General features: G+C 41.8%; 1 protein-coding gene across 1 annotated transcript in view; it reads left to right on the top strand.

The window, feature by feature from the left end:
* The first annotated feature begins 1,403 nt into the window (after positions 1–1,403).
* Positions 1,404–17,757, top strand: part of RORA (RAR related orphan receptor A) — an 85,340-nt gene continuing 68,986 nt past the window's right edge. Inside the window, exon 1 of the mRNA XM_044980170.1 lies at positions 1,404–1,481. Coding sequence (XP_044836105.1) covers positions 1,451–1,481 — 31 coding nt within the window. The 5' untranslated portion in view covers positions 1,404–1,450. The remainder of the gene's footprint in view (positions 1,482–17,757) is intronic.

The following is a 17,757-nucleotide window of genomic DNA, read 5'->3' as shown; positions in this document are numbered from 1 at the left end:
TAAATCTTTAGTTTTGTCATGCTGTGACCTATTCTTAATATAAGATATTATTTTTCAGTTCAAAATACAATCCTTTGGAAAAGTGTAAACAGGAACAGAGATCAAGGGAAAAGCAGTGCAAGCTGCATTTTGCTTGGAAGTACACCACCAGGTACTCAGATGTGATGTTTTTTAATGTAGTTTTGTTCAATTATGTATGTGCTTGCCACAACTGAAAACACAGACCCTATAGTGAGAACATCTGCCCTTCATTGAATCACAACCTAATAATTGCTGCTTTTAATTTCCGATAAGGCCAGGTGCGGGAAAGAAAGGCCATTTTCCCTCCATCAGTGTCTTGGTTTAACACTACAGCACTTAAGTTTCACAAAGGGGAGAGAGGGTTAGAGGTCTGAAAATCCTCTGCACTGCCCCTGCGTTGATGATCAGCATTCCGGGTAATGCCAAAGTGGCTCGTTTGGAAGCTATTTGCAGGAGACACTAGCATATTCAAGTATCAGAGGGGTAGCCTTGTTAGTCTGTATCCACAAAAACAAGGAGGAGGCCGGTGCCACCTTAAAGACTAAACACATTTATTTGGGCATAAGCTTTCATGAGTAAAAAAAACCCGTTCTTCAGCTGCATGGAGTGAAAATTACAGATCCAGGTACCATGCACCTGAAGAACTGGGGTTTTTTTTTACTCATGAAACCTTATGCCCAAATAAATGTGTTAATTTTTAAGGTGCCACTAGCCCCCTCGTTGTTTTAGCGCATTCAGTGCGATTTAACCTGGCCTGAAAGGGCGCTCGCCACAGCCCTTCTCTTATGCGCCTCCCGCAAAGCAGCCTTAATCCCAGTATAGACTCTTTCGTGGCAGACGGAGAGTCCAGCTCTGACCCGTGGCCCGTCAGTGGTGGGTTTGCGCGGGCGGCTTGTTTTAGCGCAGGGCAGGGCTCCCTGCTGCTGGCGTGCATGGGGCGAGCTGGCTGTGCAGGCGCCCGGCTCGCTCGCTGCCCGCCGGCTGCTGAAGTTGGAGAGCCCGGAGCGCGCTCCGGGTGTTTTCGGGCAGGGGGGGCCGGGCGCGCGCGACGGCCGTTGGTGATGGAGCGAGCCCCAGAGAGCCCCCGCGCGCCGCCGCGGCAGCCCAGCGGGCCCCGTCCCGAGGAGGCGGCGGCGCTGCCGCCTCTCTGCCTGTGACTGGCCGGCGGCGCTGCCGCTCAGCCCCGGCAGGGCGGGGAGGAGGCGAGCGGTGTAAACAAGGAGAGAGGGAGGCTGGCTCGATGTCAGCGGGTCACATGGAGTCTCATATGGGGCCGGGGAAGGAGGCGGTGTCGGGCTGTCAGCTGGCAGGCGGCAGATGCTGCTGAGGCGGTGGTACAAGGAGAGGGGCCCGGCCGGCGCGCACCCAGCCCATCCCGCCCGCCCGCCCGCCCTCGGTGCTCTGCTCCCCGCCGCGTCGCCCCTGACAAATGATGTGTTTTGTGATCGCCGCGATGAAAGGTAGGCGCCGCGCCGCGCCGCGCGGGGATGGGCGCTCGCCCCGCCGGGGAGCTGGGCGCACGGGGCCGGCCGGCGAGCGGGTGTGCTGGGGGATCGGGGCGGGGAGTGCCACGGGCAGCTCTCAGGTGTTCGAGTTGCTTGTGACTTGTTCCCCTTCCCGAGGCTTTGCCGAGGCTTGGGTGGCTGAGGGCGGGAGTTGGTGGGGCCAGTCCCGTGCGCGGAGAGCGCTGCTCGGCGCGGCGATCCCGTGGCTGGCTCCTCAGGGGTGACTGTCCTGGGGAGCTGGTGCTGCTTCACCGTGCCCCTCTGACCCCCCAGGACCGCGCACCAGACCTTGCTGAGAGTTCAGCTTGGCGTCTCCCTCGCGGAACGCAGTTGTGATCGCTGCTGCCCCCGCCAGCCCGGGCAGTCTGCAGATTCCGGGTTGCTGCGGCGGGTCTATCCCCGAGCGCCTGCCCTGCTTCTGGACTGGCTCGACAGTTACCTTTCTCGGCGAGGGGGACCCATCTGGGCCAGCTACTGCAGAGCGGCGGCTATTTCTTATTAATCCTTACAGCTGAAGTAGCTCACACTGGAGTGTGTCATCTTCCGCTTCTTTTGGTGTTTGATTTAGAGCTAATCAAGTAGTGAAAGTGACCAGGCACGTGCGGAGAGGTTCCCTTTTTGTTTTTGCCCAGACCAGCTGTGTGCTTAGAGAACTGTACTTTATACTTTTACATAAAAGTTGGAGGATAAGAGAGAGCTTATCTGTCCACATGATTTGCAGAGGGAGAGGTTATGATTAACATGGTTGGGATTGCATAAAGCAGAGACGTGCTGCATAATCCTAATAAAATCTGTCTCTAAAATTTACAGTAAAACATACTTCTGATAGAAAGGAAGAGAGTGTGTGTGTGGTGTCCTGTGGACAGTTTGTGTGGGTAAAAATGACAGGCTGGAAAAGCTGTACATTTTTAAAGAGGTTTTGGTTTGAAAGGAAAAGTGAGCATTATGAAATGACACTTGAAAATCTGACACTTTCTCTGCTTTCAAATCCCAGTCCTTCCTGAGGGACAATGAAGGATTGGGGAGAGTCAGAGGAAGTTTTTTTATGAGAAATCAAAAGTTTAAAGGTATGTTTTCAAACAATTTGTGGTGTTTTCTAATATAATGGGATCCACAGATAAACTATGCACTGCAGCATATTTTTAAATCAAGAAAACAGTAAAAAGCACATATCTAAACATTGTAACAGTTCTATTTAACTAGTACCTTCTTTCTCTGTAATCCAGTCTTTGTAAATTTATTAATTGAGTTTCCCAATTAAAAATACTAAGCCTTTTTTGTACACAGATCTCATTTAAAAAGGAACTATTTGAAATTGAATATTTAATGATGATCCTACTAGAGACTGAAATGTATGTTTGGTTGTGTCTTTTACTTTGCAAATGCACTAAGTGAAAGACACCAGTGTGCAGTGGAAGCATGATAATTTACAGTTGCTAAGCTTCTGACTCTCTTTTTAACAGAGAAGACTAGGTGAATAGAAAGATAGTACTATCCATTAATCATTAGCATCTCTAAATTAGGTTGACAATAGACTAACCAGGTTGATCCAAAATATTTGTTTCTGTGACAAAAATAGCATAATTTAAGAGTGATTTATAGGGAATTATAACAACTCTTCAAAACTCTACAAGTTGTACTGACAAAATACTGTTTTTAGGTATCCCTCTGCAAACATGTAACCAAATAGGAAAAACTGAATGTATACTGAGGAATATATCTTTAGGATATAAATCACTTAAGAATGCTTTTGGAAGAAACATAATGGAACATTGTAAGATGACAGTAAGATGATTTAAAAAAAACTCAGCATCTGAACTCCAAAGTTATCTACTTCCCTGGTTTTGGGGCTTCATTGAGCCATTTTCCATATAGATGTAAAACTGTTAAAGCTTAGCTTTTGTGCTTACAGAATGTGGTTATAAAATGGTTTTATTTTATAACTATTTGGGTTGATGTTTGCTCTTTTTGTAATGTGAGGCATATTATTTCTCTGGTAAGTTTATATGAAAGTTCACACTAATCTTTTATCTATCAATTAGTGTATTCATTACTTTAACAGTTTTTCACTAGTGACTTTTGTATGGTTTGTTGGATAAGCTTCAATAATAGGAAATGTATTTTAATATTACTCTCTTTTGGTATTGAAGGTTTCAGTGTACAGAGGTATTTTGCTTTTGTGATGCTATTACCAAAGTAGTGTTCCACATTAACAGTGACAAATAGATTCATCAAAATCACCATTTTTTTCCCTTCCAAAGCCCATAGTTCTTGCCTACACATTTATCTTGGGTGACCTCTGGCTGCCGTGAAATAATAGATCCACAGTATTGTGCTTTAAGAGAAGTAGACCAGAAGCACTGGGAATACAGTTTTTGTCTGAGCTCAAATGCACACGGGAGAAACAGAATAAGTCTAGGTGATTAGAATATTTTATTTATTCCTGATGCTGTAATAGCACTTTGGAGGTATGTGATCATTTATAGTTGCTGTGAAGTTAAGGTGAAGAAAATGATGGTTTGTGGGAGAATGTGAAATGTTACAAATTTCTGTACCAGATTTTTTTAAAAGTGACGCAGAAACATATTTATTCTTCCCTCTGTTCTTCGATTCTGATTACTCAAATTGACTTCATACGAAAATAATTATGTGTGATTGTATTTTTCATGCAAAACAAATGCTCTGTCAAACATAATTTATTTCATTCTGAAATATACAGAGATTTCTAATGTGTGTGTATATAGGGATTTGAAAGAATTAAAGAATATGGTTAACCGTCAGCATGTTGATAGCTACACTGGTACATTCAAAGAAGTGGTAAGCCAAGGCACAGCCAATGAAAAGGGGATGGATTATGTCATTAAGACAGGTTGCCCTATATGAAATATAACTTTCTGTTTTCAGCTTGAGGGGAAAGCTTTCTATTTTTGGAAATAAGCAGTTGTGAAACATTTCTGTCCATGATGTTAGAGGAAATATTTTGTGGATTGACTGATTTTTTTTTTACTTGTTTATGCATCTCCACAAACTTGTAAAAGTTGATTAAGCAAATCTTGTGTTGTATGAATATACTCAGGCTATATTTTTTTGTATTTAAGTGCAGTTTTAAGTGTTCATCTTATACCTCTGTTTAAAAAAAGAAATAAGACATGCTTTTCCTAAGTAGATTAATCCTCGGGTGAATCTGAATATTTGTTGTTCCTGATCCTATGCACATTAGCATTTGCCGTTGACTTGACCGAGAGCAGGACTCAGTAAAATACTCTGCACCAGATTAAAAACTCTCATTGACAAAATGTCATAACTAGGAATGGGTCCAAGCCATCTGTGCTGAATTTGGCTTTTACAGCCACTTTGGGATAACTTTGTACAAGTGAAAATGACTATCTACGGTGCAGGGCGGTGGTGAATCAGGCCCAGTGTTAATGGGAGTTTAGAGTGCTAGTATGCCAGTGAAAGTGCTTAGCTGGTAGTATCATCAGGCCCCTATATAGTAGGGTTCTGCATGCTGGACAAATTAGTATAGCTTCAGTAAAAACGACCCTAGAAGTATCTTACTAGGTTTGGGTTGGAGATTCACAAATAGAGGATCCTAAAGGTATGTGGGACATTAAGTGTATAATTTTTCCAACTTCTTTGTATCGGACATATATTTATTAGTAACAAAACACTGAAGCACTTCATATAAATTATTGGTACGGACTTTTACTGTTCAGGCAGAAAAAATACAAAGCAGAATTTTAAACAAACAAGCAAAAACTCCTGGATTAAATCGGTTGTAATATTGTTAGAAATCAAATAAGTGTTAAGAGTTCATGGTTTAACCATGGAAAGATATGGCTCTGATTTTGGGTGGCTTATATATATATAGGTTATATCTTTGAGCGTGTGTACTGTTAGTGATTTTAAAGTATTATCCATTTAAATAAATACGTTTATTGAAGACCTGTGGGTTTCCTTATTAGTGCCAATGTTTGTTTTTGTTTAATGGCTGCCTGTCGTAGCACAATCTGTGTATATTTGTTGACAGGATCTTAGTGTTCCCTGATCTTTCTTTGCTTCTGCTGACTACAATACCCTTTGTTTCACGAGATTGGACCCAACAGGCTTGCTGAACTGATCATTGTGGTTGAGCTTTCCTGAAGCTATCGAGTCTGACCTCTTGAGAAGTTCTCGATCACATTTGTTGGTATTGACCTACTGACTATGAGGCCTTTCTTGAAGGAGGATGGGTTCTTTGCTAGTAAACTACTATGTACGAGTTAATTTTAGATTTTTACACCTGTTTTAACTTGCTATGCAACTTTACTGCTGATGGAAAGTCAAAGCCTGCTCTAGCGAGCACTCTAATACAGAACTACTTTTGACATCAGTAGGAGTGCCACATGTGGAGGGGTGGCAGGATCAGGCCCATGGAATTGGCAGCTGAGAGTTTTATCTGTTTTCTTGAAATATTAATGAATATAGATGTTCTGATGGATCTTCATTTACCTAAGTCAACATACTTGTTATATTATGTTGGCAGTGCCAGACTGATCTTGAGGTTTGTCCTTTACATTTCATTTTTGGGCTCTCTGAAAGACTATAGGAGTTTTCCAATAAAAGCTGGTGGTGGTGATGGTGAAATCTGTATTGTGCCTGATTTTGTGTAAAATTCATAGAAGGCATCTTGCACCATACAAATCTCACTTGAGAACTGATCCTACAAGGTGCAGAGCATCCTAGGCTCCTGTTGACGTCAACGGCAATTGCAGGCGCTGATCTTCTTGCAGGATCAGTCTCTTGAATGATATTGAATGATAAAAACATTAGCCTGTTTAAACTGGCTGACAACAGAAAGACAATATGCCATTTTAAAAATAATGATTTGGGGATTATTCTGAAAGTTCAGAATGAAATCCAGCCTATTTATGGGGAATCTGTGCAAGGACCTCCATGCTGCACAAACATCAATGAATGATGTCATTCAGCATGGGCAGGGAGGTGGGAATGCAGGGGCCATGCACTAAAGCATCTTGGAGGTGGTCTACATGCCAACTCAGTATGCCAGCTCAGAGAACAACTTGGAGGCAAGCTCATGTAGTAAATCCAGTGGCCTGGTATGGAGTTGGTGAGGAACTGCTACTGCAGCATGTAGTGCAGGGAACTGGTCACAAAGAAACTGCAGTTTAGCTTTGTTGCCTGGCCTTAGGGTAGATAGGTGAGTATCTGTTTGTATTATTATTTTATTTGTATTGCAGTAGTGCCTAAATACATTTACAATATCAGTTTTCATTTCTCATTCTCCCCTCATCCCCCCCATGCAAGACTTCCATATAGAATCATATTTCTCAGGCTTTATGTATTATTTGAAAAATTCACCTTTGGAGTTTTAAATCCTCTCTCTGGGAGTGTTGAGTATATTACCACCAATATAGTATTGGAAATGTTCATTGTTGTATGTTAATTGAGTATATAACAAGTGTGTTAATGTAATGTCAAGTGTTTCATTGTTACTACCAGCGAGAATTCTTATTTTTCCTTTTCCATATGGATGTGTTTGTTTAAAAAATAGGATTTTTTTCATAAAATAAAAAAGAATCAAACTGCATTAAGGAGAATGTGGCTACTCTTTGGCCACGTCTATACTTACCCGCCGGGTCGACGCGGCGAGTTCGACTTCTCGGAGTTCGAACTATCGCGTCTGATCTAGACGCGATAGTTCGAACTCCGGAAGCGCCGCGGTCGACTCCGGTACTCCACCGCGGCAGGAGGAGTTGCCGGAGTCGACCTTGGAGCCGCGGAGTTCGCTTCCGCGGCGTCTGGACGGTAAGTCATTCGAACTAGGGTAGTTCGAATTCAGCTACGTTATTCACGTAGCTGAATTCGCGTACCCTAGTTCGAACCAGGGGCTGTGTGTAGACCAGGGCTAAGTCTCTTTCTCCAGTAGGTAAATGCAGCTCTGTTCTTCTGTGACTTTGTAAATTACCTAGCTAGTGTTAGAGACACTTGGGATGCAGTATGTTCTTCCTTTGCATTCTCATGAGAGAGGCTTTTGTAGGCTGCAAAATAACTCACATGAGCCAGGCAAGCTCCTGGAAAGAATTAGTTAAATTATTACAAGAGCAGTCAGTCTAGTTGCGTTTAAAAAAAAAAATCTTTTGCTCATCTTCATTTGCAGTGAGAGCAGAACTTAAATATTCACCTTTCTCCTATTTATCTTCCAGTTGTAATTTGTAATTACAGCTGATAATTCCAGAGATCAAGCAAGTGGCTAATTTTCTCCTTTCATGATTTGGCTTTTCTTTGAGGGCTGATATCTAAGGACTGAGGGACCTGCACATACTGATGGTGCTGAACTGTTGCCTTTTTAAGTTCTGGTTTTAATTTTTTAATTTTAAAACAATTAGAAACTGTCAGTTTGGATATATTTGGGCCTCAAATAGTGTCAAGTGAGATGTTACATGGTCCTCATGTTGGGGCAGACTTCCTTAGGTACATCTCACCACGAAGAGTCATGTTATCAGACTAAAAGGTGAATGTATTGCATGCCAGCCTCTGCTTAAACACAGGACTAAAAAGATAAGTAAAACATCTTCTTAGGATGTCTAGCTAGGGGGCTGGTGTTCTCTTCTACTATGCCGTGTTTGAAAGGGGTCCTTAACTGATGTTAATAAACTCTACAGTCTGCTTTATTTTCTTCCTTTGTGCTACAGAAAGATCAGCAGAAATTAGTTTGGGGTGCTCTGTATAGTTGCTGCTTTTGTCCCTAAAATCTAAGCCTTGGATTTAGATACTAAGGCTAGATGGTGCCTTTTAAGGCGCACCCTCAGCAGGAGCTTCTTCAGGCACTGGATGTGAGGTAGATGCAAGTCACAAGGGCTGTTGCGGAGCAAGGGTGTGAGCAATTCTTGCTGTGCCTCTCTACAGAGTACAGCAATCAGTTTGGACCAACTCCATTGGGTAGTGCAATGAGTGATGGAGCCATGGCCCCACCCCTCTCCACTTTCTTTCAGGGAGACTAGTGTAGCTAGTGGCGTTAGCCTTGAGCAGTCCTTGCACTCGCTGAGCTCAAGGACATGGATTGTGGCCCAGATCCTCAAAGGTATTTAGGCACTTAACCCCCAGGGAAATTAATACCTTTGAGTATCTGGGCCTGTATGCACACATAGGTCCAGACACCTGGCCCCCTGTTTCCATTTTTTAAAACAGGGCTATTTGCCCTCATTCTTCAAAAACCCTGTGAAAGTAATGGAGCTTTTCATGTCTTTCCTTAATGGTGCCATGGAAAACTGTCTCCATACTATGTGGAACTAATGGATACACAGTAAACTCAAGGTCCACATCCCCAAATCTCAGGGCATTTCTGGATTGTAAGTTAGCCCTTCCAGACAGCTCACCATGCTACACTTGCACCCTAAACCCATTCTATGGGAGATAAAGGCATAAAGTTGAAGTCTGTGCTCTGAGGAAAAAATATTAACATCTACACATGCATGTCCACTGGGTCACTAGGCATAGTGGAAATGCATCCCAGTTTCAGAACCTTTAGCCCTCTCCAAAAATTGCTGGAGCTCCCACCACATGGTATTAGTATGTAGGGGCTCTGCAGCATGCTTCCATCACCCTTTGGTAAACCAGGCCAGTGTTCTACCTGCATTCTGGTCAAACCTAACAAAATTTCTCATTGCTGACAACAGTTGTTGGTGGACATAGTTTGTCATGGTTTGTATATGCAATGGTCAGCTGCACCCATTGCTGATTCCCATTAGTGAACAGCAGGGGTAAAATCCTGGCCCTATTAAAGTCAATGGTCCTTTTGCCATTGACTTCAAGAGAGTCAGGATTTCGCCCCATGACTTCGGCTCCCTTCTGTGTTGCATAATAGTAGCACAGGAACTACTAGTCCTTCTGGTTGTGTGACTATAGCCTTTGTGCTTTTTATCATGCTATGTACATAGCCAGCTAGTCTAAAATCAATGCCAAGAGAGGTATAATAATCCAGCCCTCATTTCAAGAATGTTGATTTCTAACTTAATTAAAACTACTTAAATGTAAATACGTCCAACCTCTTCACTATTGAACAATGCAAGTAATATATCCAGTATAGTTATAATATATGGTGTCTGCCATGTAATTATTGTGTAATGTTTGTGTTCTCAGAAATACAGTGCAGTTTATTGCCATTGAAACATGGAACGAGGGTCTTCATAAAACTGCTCCAATTAGCCTTTATTTTTAAATTTTGGAAGAAACTGATCATTCTCAAATACAAAAACAAATCAAACTTCGTGTAATCTTGACATATATTCAAATTGGTGCTTGTCACAGAGAATGTAATTAATCAGATACTCTGATTACAACTGCCCCAGTGTTACACATTGATCATTAGAATGAATCCTCTCAAATTTAAGTGACACCAAAATGGAGCTGTATCTATGAAACAAGATCTCATGGAGTCTTTCATTCATGCATAGTACAGTATCTGGAAAATAGCTGCTGAACCATGACTAAAAATAAGGGAAAGGTCCTTGGGTTATCTGAATGCCTTATAAACATATATTCTTATGTAATGTGCTTCTTGTTTGGTGTCCTTTTCCTTCAGCGTATTTATGTAATTTGTAAACCAGTAATAATAAAAAAGCCCATTTAACTTAAAACAAATCAAACAAATCCTGGAAACGATGCAGCTGAGTGTCAGGTTATTGCCATGGCTGCTGCTGCTTATCCTTACAGATAGGGCCCTACCAAATTCACAGCCATGAAAAATGTGTCACAGACTGTGAAATCTGGTCTTTTGGGTGCTTTTACCCTATCTATACTGTATGGATTTCATGGGGAGACCAGAGTCTCTCAAATTGGGGGTTCTGACCCAAAAGAGAGTTGCAGAGGGGTCACAAGGTTATTTTAGCGGGGCTGTGGTATTGTCACCCTTCTGCGCTGCCTTTAGAGCTGAGTGGCCAGAGAGCAGCGGCTATTGGCCAGGCACCCAGCTCTGAAGGTGGCACCCCGCCAGCAACAGTGGAGAAGTAAGGGTGGCAGTACCATACCATAACATGCCACCCTTACTTCTGCACTGCTTCCTCCAGAGCTGGGCAGCCAGAGAGTGGCAGCTGCTAACTGAGGGCCCAGCTCTGCAGGCAGCAGCACAGAAGTAAGGGTGACAATACCATACCATGTCGTCCATACTTCTGCGCTGCTGGTGGTGGCAACTCTGTCTTCAGAGGTGGGCTCCTGGCCAGCAACTGCCACTCTCCAGCTGCTCAGCACCACCGCCAGCAGCAGCACAGAAGTAAGGGTAGCAATAACCCCCACCTACCCACCCACAATAACCTTTGTGATCCCCCCACAACTCCTTTTTGGTCAGGACCTCCTGAGTTCCCTTCCAGCCCTGATATTCTATGATAACAACACCATGAAATTTCAGATTTAAATAGCTGAAATCATGAAATTTACGATTTTTAAAATCCTGTGAATTGACCACAATGGACTGTGAATTTGGTAGGGCCCTTCCTATAGAGGCCAAGGTACAGGGTGTTAAATTCTGCAGTGTCACCTCTGCCTCTTCTTCTACCCTGGAGACTAAGCGGTAGGCCTCAGGGAATTAGGGTTCCTCTACATAGAGATGGATGGAGTTTGTTAAATCAGTGCCAAAGGCTAGATGGGTGTGCTTACTGCAGTTTAAAACCAGGCTTATTTTGGTTTAGCTAAAGTCTATTAAATTTGTTTTAAGCTAAATCAAAATAAGACATTCTTAAACTAAAACAAGAGTGTTCACAGAGTTAAGTTAAATCAGCTGGACTGTAGGCATCCCACCTCCCCACTTCACTTCCACAGAGAGTTAAGAGAAGGCGAGTAGGGGAAGGATAGGAAGGGTGTGTGTGTGCACACGCACGCACATGCACACAGGCATGGGGTTGAGGCATCAAAATTCCTACCCCTCCCACCAAATCCCTGAAACCAGAGTTTGACATATCAAATATTTTTCCCTAATCCAAGTATCATTTGTTGTTGTTGTTCATATTGGATTAGAATCTAGAGGCATCCAATTGGGGATCAAGGTCCCCTTGTGCTAGGCAGCATATGCAGACACAACTAGAAGGCAATCCTTGCCTTAAAGAGTTTATACTATACTCTTAATGCTCAGATAGATACCCCTGGAACTTGCAGACATGAGGCGACATTTGATTTGGTTCTCGTCCTTAACCTCTTCCCACCCCTCAACCCCCGAACCTACCAGGGGAGGTGATGTGAACTGCATTCAGTCCCCACTATTCCCAATGGAGGATGAGTCCTCTCTAAGCACATGATGCTCCAGTCTGCACTTTGCCTGAAGTACAAACTCCAGATAGGGAATGGATGGCCAGACAAAGGTGTGTTATTTGTCATCATCACAAGAATTAATTAGTGCAGAGAGATTCATGTGCTTTTATTCTGACTTTCATTAGAGCAGTGTGAATTGCTTTACTGGGTTAAAAGAAACACTGTGACCTGTTGGCATTCTATGTTAACTTTAAACATTAGTGTTGCTTATTAACAGATGCATTTTCCCCTCAGTTAAATGAATCTACACTTATTTGTCTGTATTTGATTTGCCACAGAGAAGTTATTGTGTAAAATACAATTTCTAGCTGATGTGTTGTGATTGTTTAGCAATTAATACACCAAGCTTCTGCACTCCATAAAACCTTTTCTTCTTGGCATCCTTTGCCTAGAAATACATTTTTTCCTCTCATTGAATTGGGCCCTTCATATTTACTGTGGAAACAGTTATGTGTTAGATGTCATATTAATAGTGAATGTTGGAGAATGTGAATGAAATAGAAGCTATACTTTGATACTGAGTTTAAAACAGCAGCTCGAAGTACTGAGGAATCTGGAGAAAATGTCTTCCAAACCGCACTATAATGGCTCTGCTGCACAAAGAGGACAAAATTCTGGGAGAAGCTCTGGAGTAGCTGGGATTACATTTATCTTTGGTTTTTGTTCAAAGGAACAGTCCCAATAATTTATACTTACATAAGATGCACTGTACCAGACTCTGGATAGTTTTTCTTGTACTGCGAGTGCATTGCTGTGTTAACAGATACATTTGGCTAAAACATGAGAATACGATGCACATTTATAATTGCTGGGTAGATTATTGCATCAAGAGGTTATTAAAAAACAAGTTATATAAACAGCTATAAATCTTCCATTTGGGGATCGTGATCTAATAAATGAGACGGAAATATGGGCCCTCTGTTATCGAAGAGCTGAGCAGCCTCTGACTGGGAGGCTTTCCCCCAGGGGCAATAGAAGTGGGGATTGCCATGACTGGCACAACATCTTCCTCCCTGAGAATTTCCAGATGCACTGCAGGGAGCTTGGCGTTGTAGAGGGCAGTTTTCTATGGTCCAGTGGCAACAGATGTCATGGTATTGCACTGTGGTGGCTCACAGCAGTGAGAAGTGGGAGAAGAGCTATGTGAAGGGGGCCAATCCTCCATTGTGCCCTTCTCCACTGGCCCCCAAATTCCATGGGCATGAAAATGACACGCGCGCATGCACACACACACACACACACACACCCTTGCCTCCTACAGCTTCCACCTAAAAGGATGTTTTTTGGAAACTCCATGACATCACCAGTGAGGAGTTACCTAACCCACTTCCGCTCTCCTCTTGTTGGTTTCTCCGGTGCATGAGATGGTCAAGGCCGTGACTAGTAGTTTTTATTACTAAACTGGCAAATGTTTTTGTGCAGTGGAAGTCTTGCTGCTGGAGATTTCCATAGTGATATCTGTAACGTAACTTATTTCATCTTACTTTCCTCTCCCTCCTCCACAACCTGAATGATTAAGCCATAAAATGAGTTTAATCACTTAACAAATATCACTTTAAGACTGGTTAGTTTGGCTTTTCAAAATGTTTTTTTTTACTTCTATTTCCCCCCTCAAATGACAGTATTTAGCTTTGTTAAAGTTAAAACAGACGAATGTAAAGGCCATTCTAAAGCAGAAACCTTGTGAATGTCTCCAAATAATTATTTTTTAATGGTTGAGGTAAAACCCTTTAAAATGTGCTTTAAAATGAAAACCCTGACACAGACAGCACAACGGCAGCTCTGAAGTGCACTGTGGTAATATAATCCTTTCCCAAAAACTCTGGCTTGTAAAGTAGGTGCCATAGTGAAATGTGAATATTGAGAAGTGAAAATGACTGTCAGCTCTTCTTGTAAACATGTAGTTACAATAAAGTCTAAAAGTTCAACATCAGAGAGATCACTGCTTACTTTGTGGCAGACTTTCACATCAAAGAGCAAATACAGGACAAAAGAAACTATATAGAGATACAGATAGCTTTACACCCAGGTCCTCACAGGAAAGTACAGAGAGCTCCTTTTATAACATGAAAATATCCCTGATACATCTTTATTTCTGAATTATGAAAAAAATAAAGGTGTATAAAGTAAGAATGACTAACTCAACCAAAGAGTCCAGTCCTGTCAGCTTATATGGGTATGAGTAACTTAACTCACAGGATTTCAGTGTTACAACGCACATGAGCAAATTTACTCAAGCATATATGTCTCCAGGATTGGGACCTAAATTATGACATTGGCAATAAATGGGGGAAAATTAGGCAAAAAAAGTACATAAAGTACATGAACGAAAGTTACTGCTAAATGTCTCCTTCATATAAAATAATAGCAGCTTTTATTTAAAAGTAGCTTTCTATATGCATTCTTAGTTATAATTCCAGCTAATATTAGGCACAATTCAGCCAAAAATATGTCCAGCTTCCACACCGCAAAAGCCCACACAAGCCGACTTTTTCTTTTTCTGAGGTTCTGCAGCATGGAAGCTGGATGTAATTTTTGCTGACTCAGACTTCTGGTATCTATCATATTTTAAAAGAAGTTCAGACTTTCTATTCTGTATTTATATTAATAAAGAAGTGCCTGACTTTCTAGCTTTAGGAGACCTAATATTATACATCGAAAAACACATGTCCAATTTCACAACAAAGAGGAGTTTTTTTGCATGAAAACTCCATTGCTTGACTAGTGTGAACCGTTTTAAATAGCTGGTTTTGTTTTCATATTAAAGTCAATGGAAGCTTTGCCATCAGCTTCAGTGGGACCTCCTAAAAACTACACGACTGCACCTGAAATAGTTCTCGTTTCTTTTTTTTCCCCTTGTCAGTGAAGAGTTTTGGTGGACTACAGAGATAAGTCTGAACCCTAAAATTTAGGTCTGGATCCAAATCTGAAATCCCCAAGTTTAGGTGTTCTTGGATCTAATGTTTTTCTTCCAGAGCTAAACATACTTAACAGATTTCATGCAGTCATTAAGAAATACAAAGAGTTTTCTTAAAAATCCTAGGGAAACCTGAGTAAAAATACTACCATGAAATTAAATGATATGCTAGTGCAGTAATAAAAGTGCATCAGTAAACATGTAAAAGCCTAAGAACTGTTGGGAATTGTGTGAAGACATCAAGGCTTGGAAATAACAGTAAGGCATCTCAGGGGGAACTAACATTTGCATCTGGTGAAAGGACATAAAATTCTCTATAAGAGAGCTGATGCCAGGGGAAACATCAAGACTCAGACTGGAGTTTAGGAACAATATTGTGAACAATGAAACAATTTCAGGCAAGCTTAGCTTTACTGTTTATGGTATCTCTTAGGACTTTCATAGAATCCTAGACTTTAAGGTCAGAAGGGACCATTATGATCATCTAGTCTGACCTCTTGTACAACGCAGGCCACAGAATCTCACCCACCCACTCCTGTATCAAACCCCTAACCTATGTCTGAGCTACTGGAGTCCTCAAATCGTGGTTTAAAGACTTCAAAGTGCAGAGAATCCTTCAGCAAGTGACCTGTGCCCCACACTGTAGAGGAAGGAGAAAAGGGCCTCTGCCAATCTGCCCTGGAGGAAAATTCCTTCCTGACCCCAAATATGGCAATCAGCTAAACCCTGAGCATGTGGGTAAGATTCACCAGCCAGACAACTAGGAAAGAATTATCTGTAGTAACTCAGATCCCACCCCATTTAACATCCCATCACGGGCCATTGGGCATATTTACTGCGAATAGTCAAAGATCAATTAATTGCCAAAATTAGGCTCTTCCGTCATACCATCCCCTCCATAAACTTATCAAGCTTAGTCTTGAAGCCAGATATGTCTTTTTCCCCCACTGCTCCCCTTGGAAGGCTGTTCCAGGACTTCACTCCTCTGATGGTTAGAAACCTTTGTCTAATTTCAAGTCTAAACTTCCTGATGGCCAGTTTATATCCATTTGTTCTTATGTCCACATTGGTACTGAGCTTAAATAATTCCTCTCCCTCCCTGGTATTTATCCCTCTGATATATTTATAGAGAGCAATCATATCTCCCCTCAGCCTTCTTTTGGTTAGGCTAAACAAGCCAAGCTCTTTGAGTCTCCTTTCATATGACAGGTTTTCCATTCCTCAGATCATCTTAGTAGCCCTTCTCTGTACCTGTTCCAGTTTGAATTCATCCTTCTTAAACATGGGAGACCAGAACTGCACACAGTATTCCAGATGAGGTCTCACCAGTGCCTTGTATAACGGTACTAACACCTCCTTATCTCTACTGGAAATACCTCGCCTGATGCATCCCAAGACTGCATTACCTTTTTTCACAGCCATATCATATTAGCGGCTCATAGTCATCCTGTGATCAACCAATACTTCGAAGTCCTTCTCCTCCTCTGTTACTTCCAACTGATGTGTTCCCAGCTTATAACAAAAATTCTTATTAATCCCTAAATGCGTGACCTTGCACTTTTCACTATTAAATTTCATCCTATTACTATTATTCCAGTTTACAAGGTCATCCAGATCTTCCTGTATGATATCCCGGTCCTTCTCCATGTTAGCAATACCTCCCAGGTTTGTGTCATCTGCAAACTTTATTAGCACGTTCCCACTTTTTGCCAAGGTTGGTAATAAAAAAGATTGGTCCCAAAACCAATCCTTGAGGAACTCCACTAGTAACCTCCCTCCAGCCTGACAGTTCACCTTTCAGTATGACCCACTGTAGTCTCCCCTTTAACCAGTTCCTTATCCATCTTTCAATTTTCATATTGATCCCCATCTTTTCCAATTTAGCTAATAATTCCCCATATGGAACCATATCAAATGCCTTACTGAAATTGAGGTAAATTAGATCCACTGTGTTTCCTTTGTCTAAAAGATCTGTTACTTTCTCAAAGAAGGAGATCAGGTTGGTTTGGCATGATCTACCTTTTGTAAAACCATGTTGTATTTTGTCCCAATTACCATTGACCTCAATGTCTTTAACTAACTACTTTTTCCTTCAAATTTTTTTTCAAGACCTTGCATACTACAGATGTCAAACTAACAGGCCTGTAGTTACCTGGATCACTTTTTTTTTCCTTTCTTAAAAATAGGAACTATGTTAGCAGTTCTCCAGTCATACGGTACAACCCCTGAGTTTACAGATTAATTAAAAATTCTTGCTAATGGGCTTGCAATTTCATGTGCCAGTTCCTTTAATATTCTTGGATGAAGATTATCTGAGGCCCCTGATTTTGTCCCATTAAGCTGTTCGAGTTTGGCTTCTGCCTCGGATGTGGTAATATCTATCTCCATATCCTCATTCCCATTTTCATCCTACCATTATCCCTAAACTCCTCATTAGCCTCATTAAAGACTGAGGCAAAGTATTTGTTTAGCTATTGGGCTATGCCTAGATTATCCTTAACCTCCACTCCATCCTCAGGGATTAACTGTCCCACTTCTTCTTTCTTTGTTTTCTTCTTATTTATATGGCGATAGAACCTTTTACTATTGGTTTTAATTCCCTTTGCAAGGTCCAACTCTACATGGCTTCTGGCCTTTCTCACTTCATCCCTACATGTTCTGACCTCAATAAGGTAGCTTTCCTTGCTGATCCCACCCATCTTCCACTCCTTGTAGGCTTTCTGCTTTTTCTTAATCACCTCGCAGAGATGCTTGCTCATCCAGCTTGGTCTTCAACTCCTGCCTATGAATTTTTTCCCTTTCTTGGGATGCAGGCTTCTGATAGTTTCTGCAACTTTGACTTGAAATAATTCCAGGCCTCCTCCGCCTTTAGATCCACAAGTTCTTCAGTCCAATCCACTTCCCGAACTAATTTCCTTAATTTTTTTAAGTTAGCCCTTTTGACATCAAAAACCCTAGTCACAGATCTATTTTTGTTTATCCTTCCATTTAGTTTGGACTGAATTAGCTCAT

Source organism: Mauremys mutica, chromosome 11 (assembly GCF_020497125.1).
Source record: "Mauremys mutica isolate MM-2020 ecotype Southern chromosome 11, ASM2049712v1, whole genome shotgun sequence".
Lineage (NCBI taxonomy): Eukaryota > Metazoa > Chordata > Testudines > Geoemydidae > Mauremys > Mauremys mutica.
Note: the sequence above shows the minus strand (reverse complement) of the source record. Positions and strands in the feature narration are given on the sequence as shown.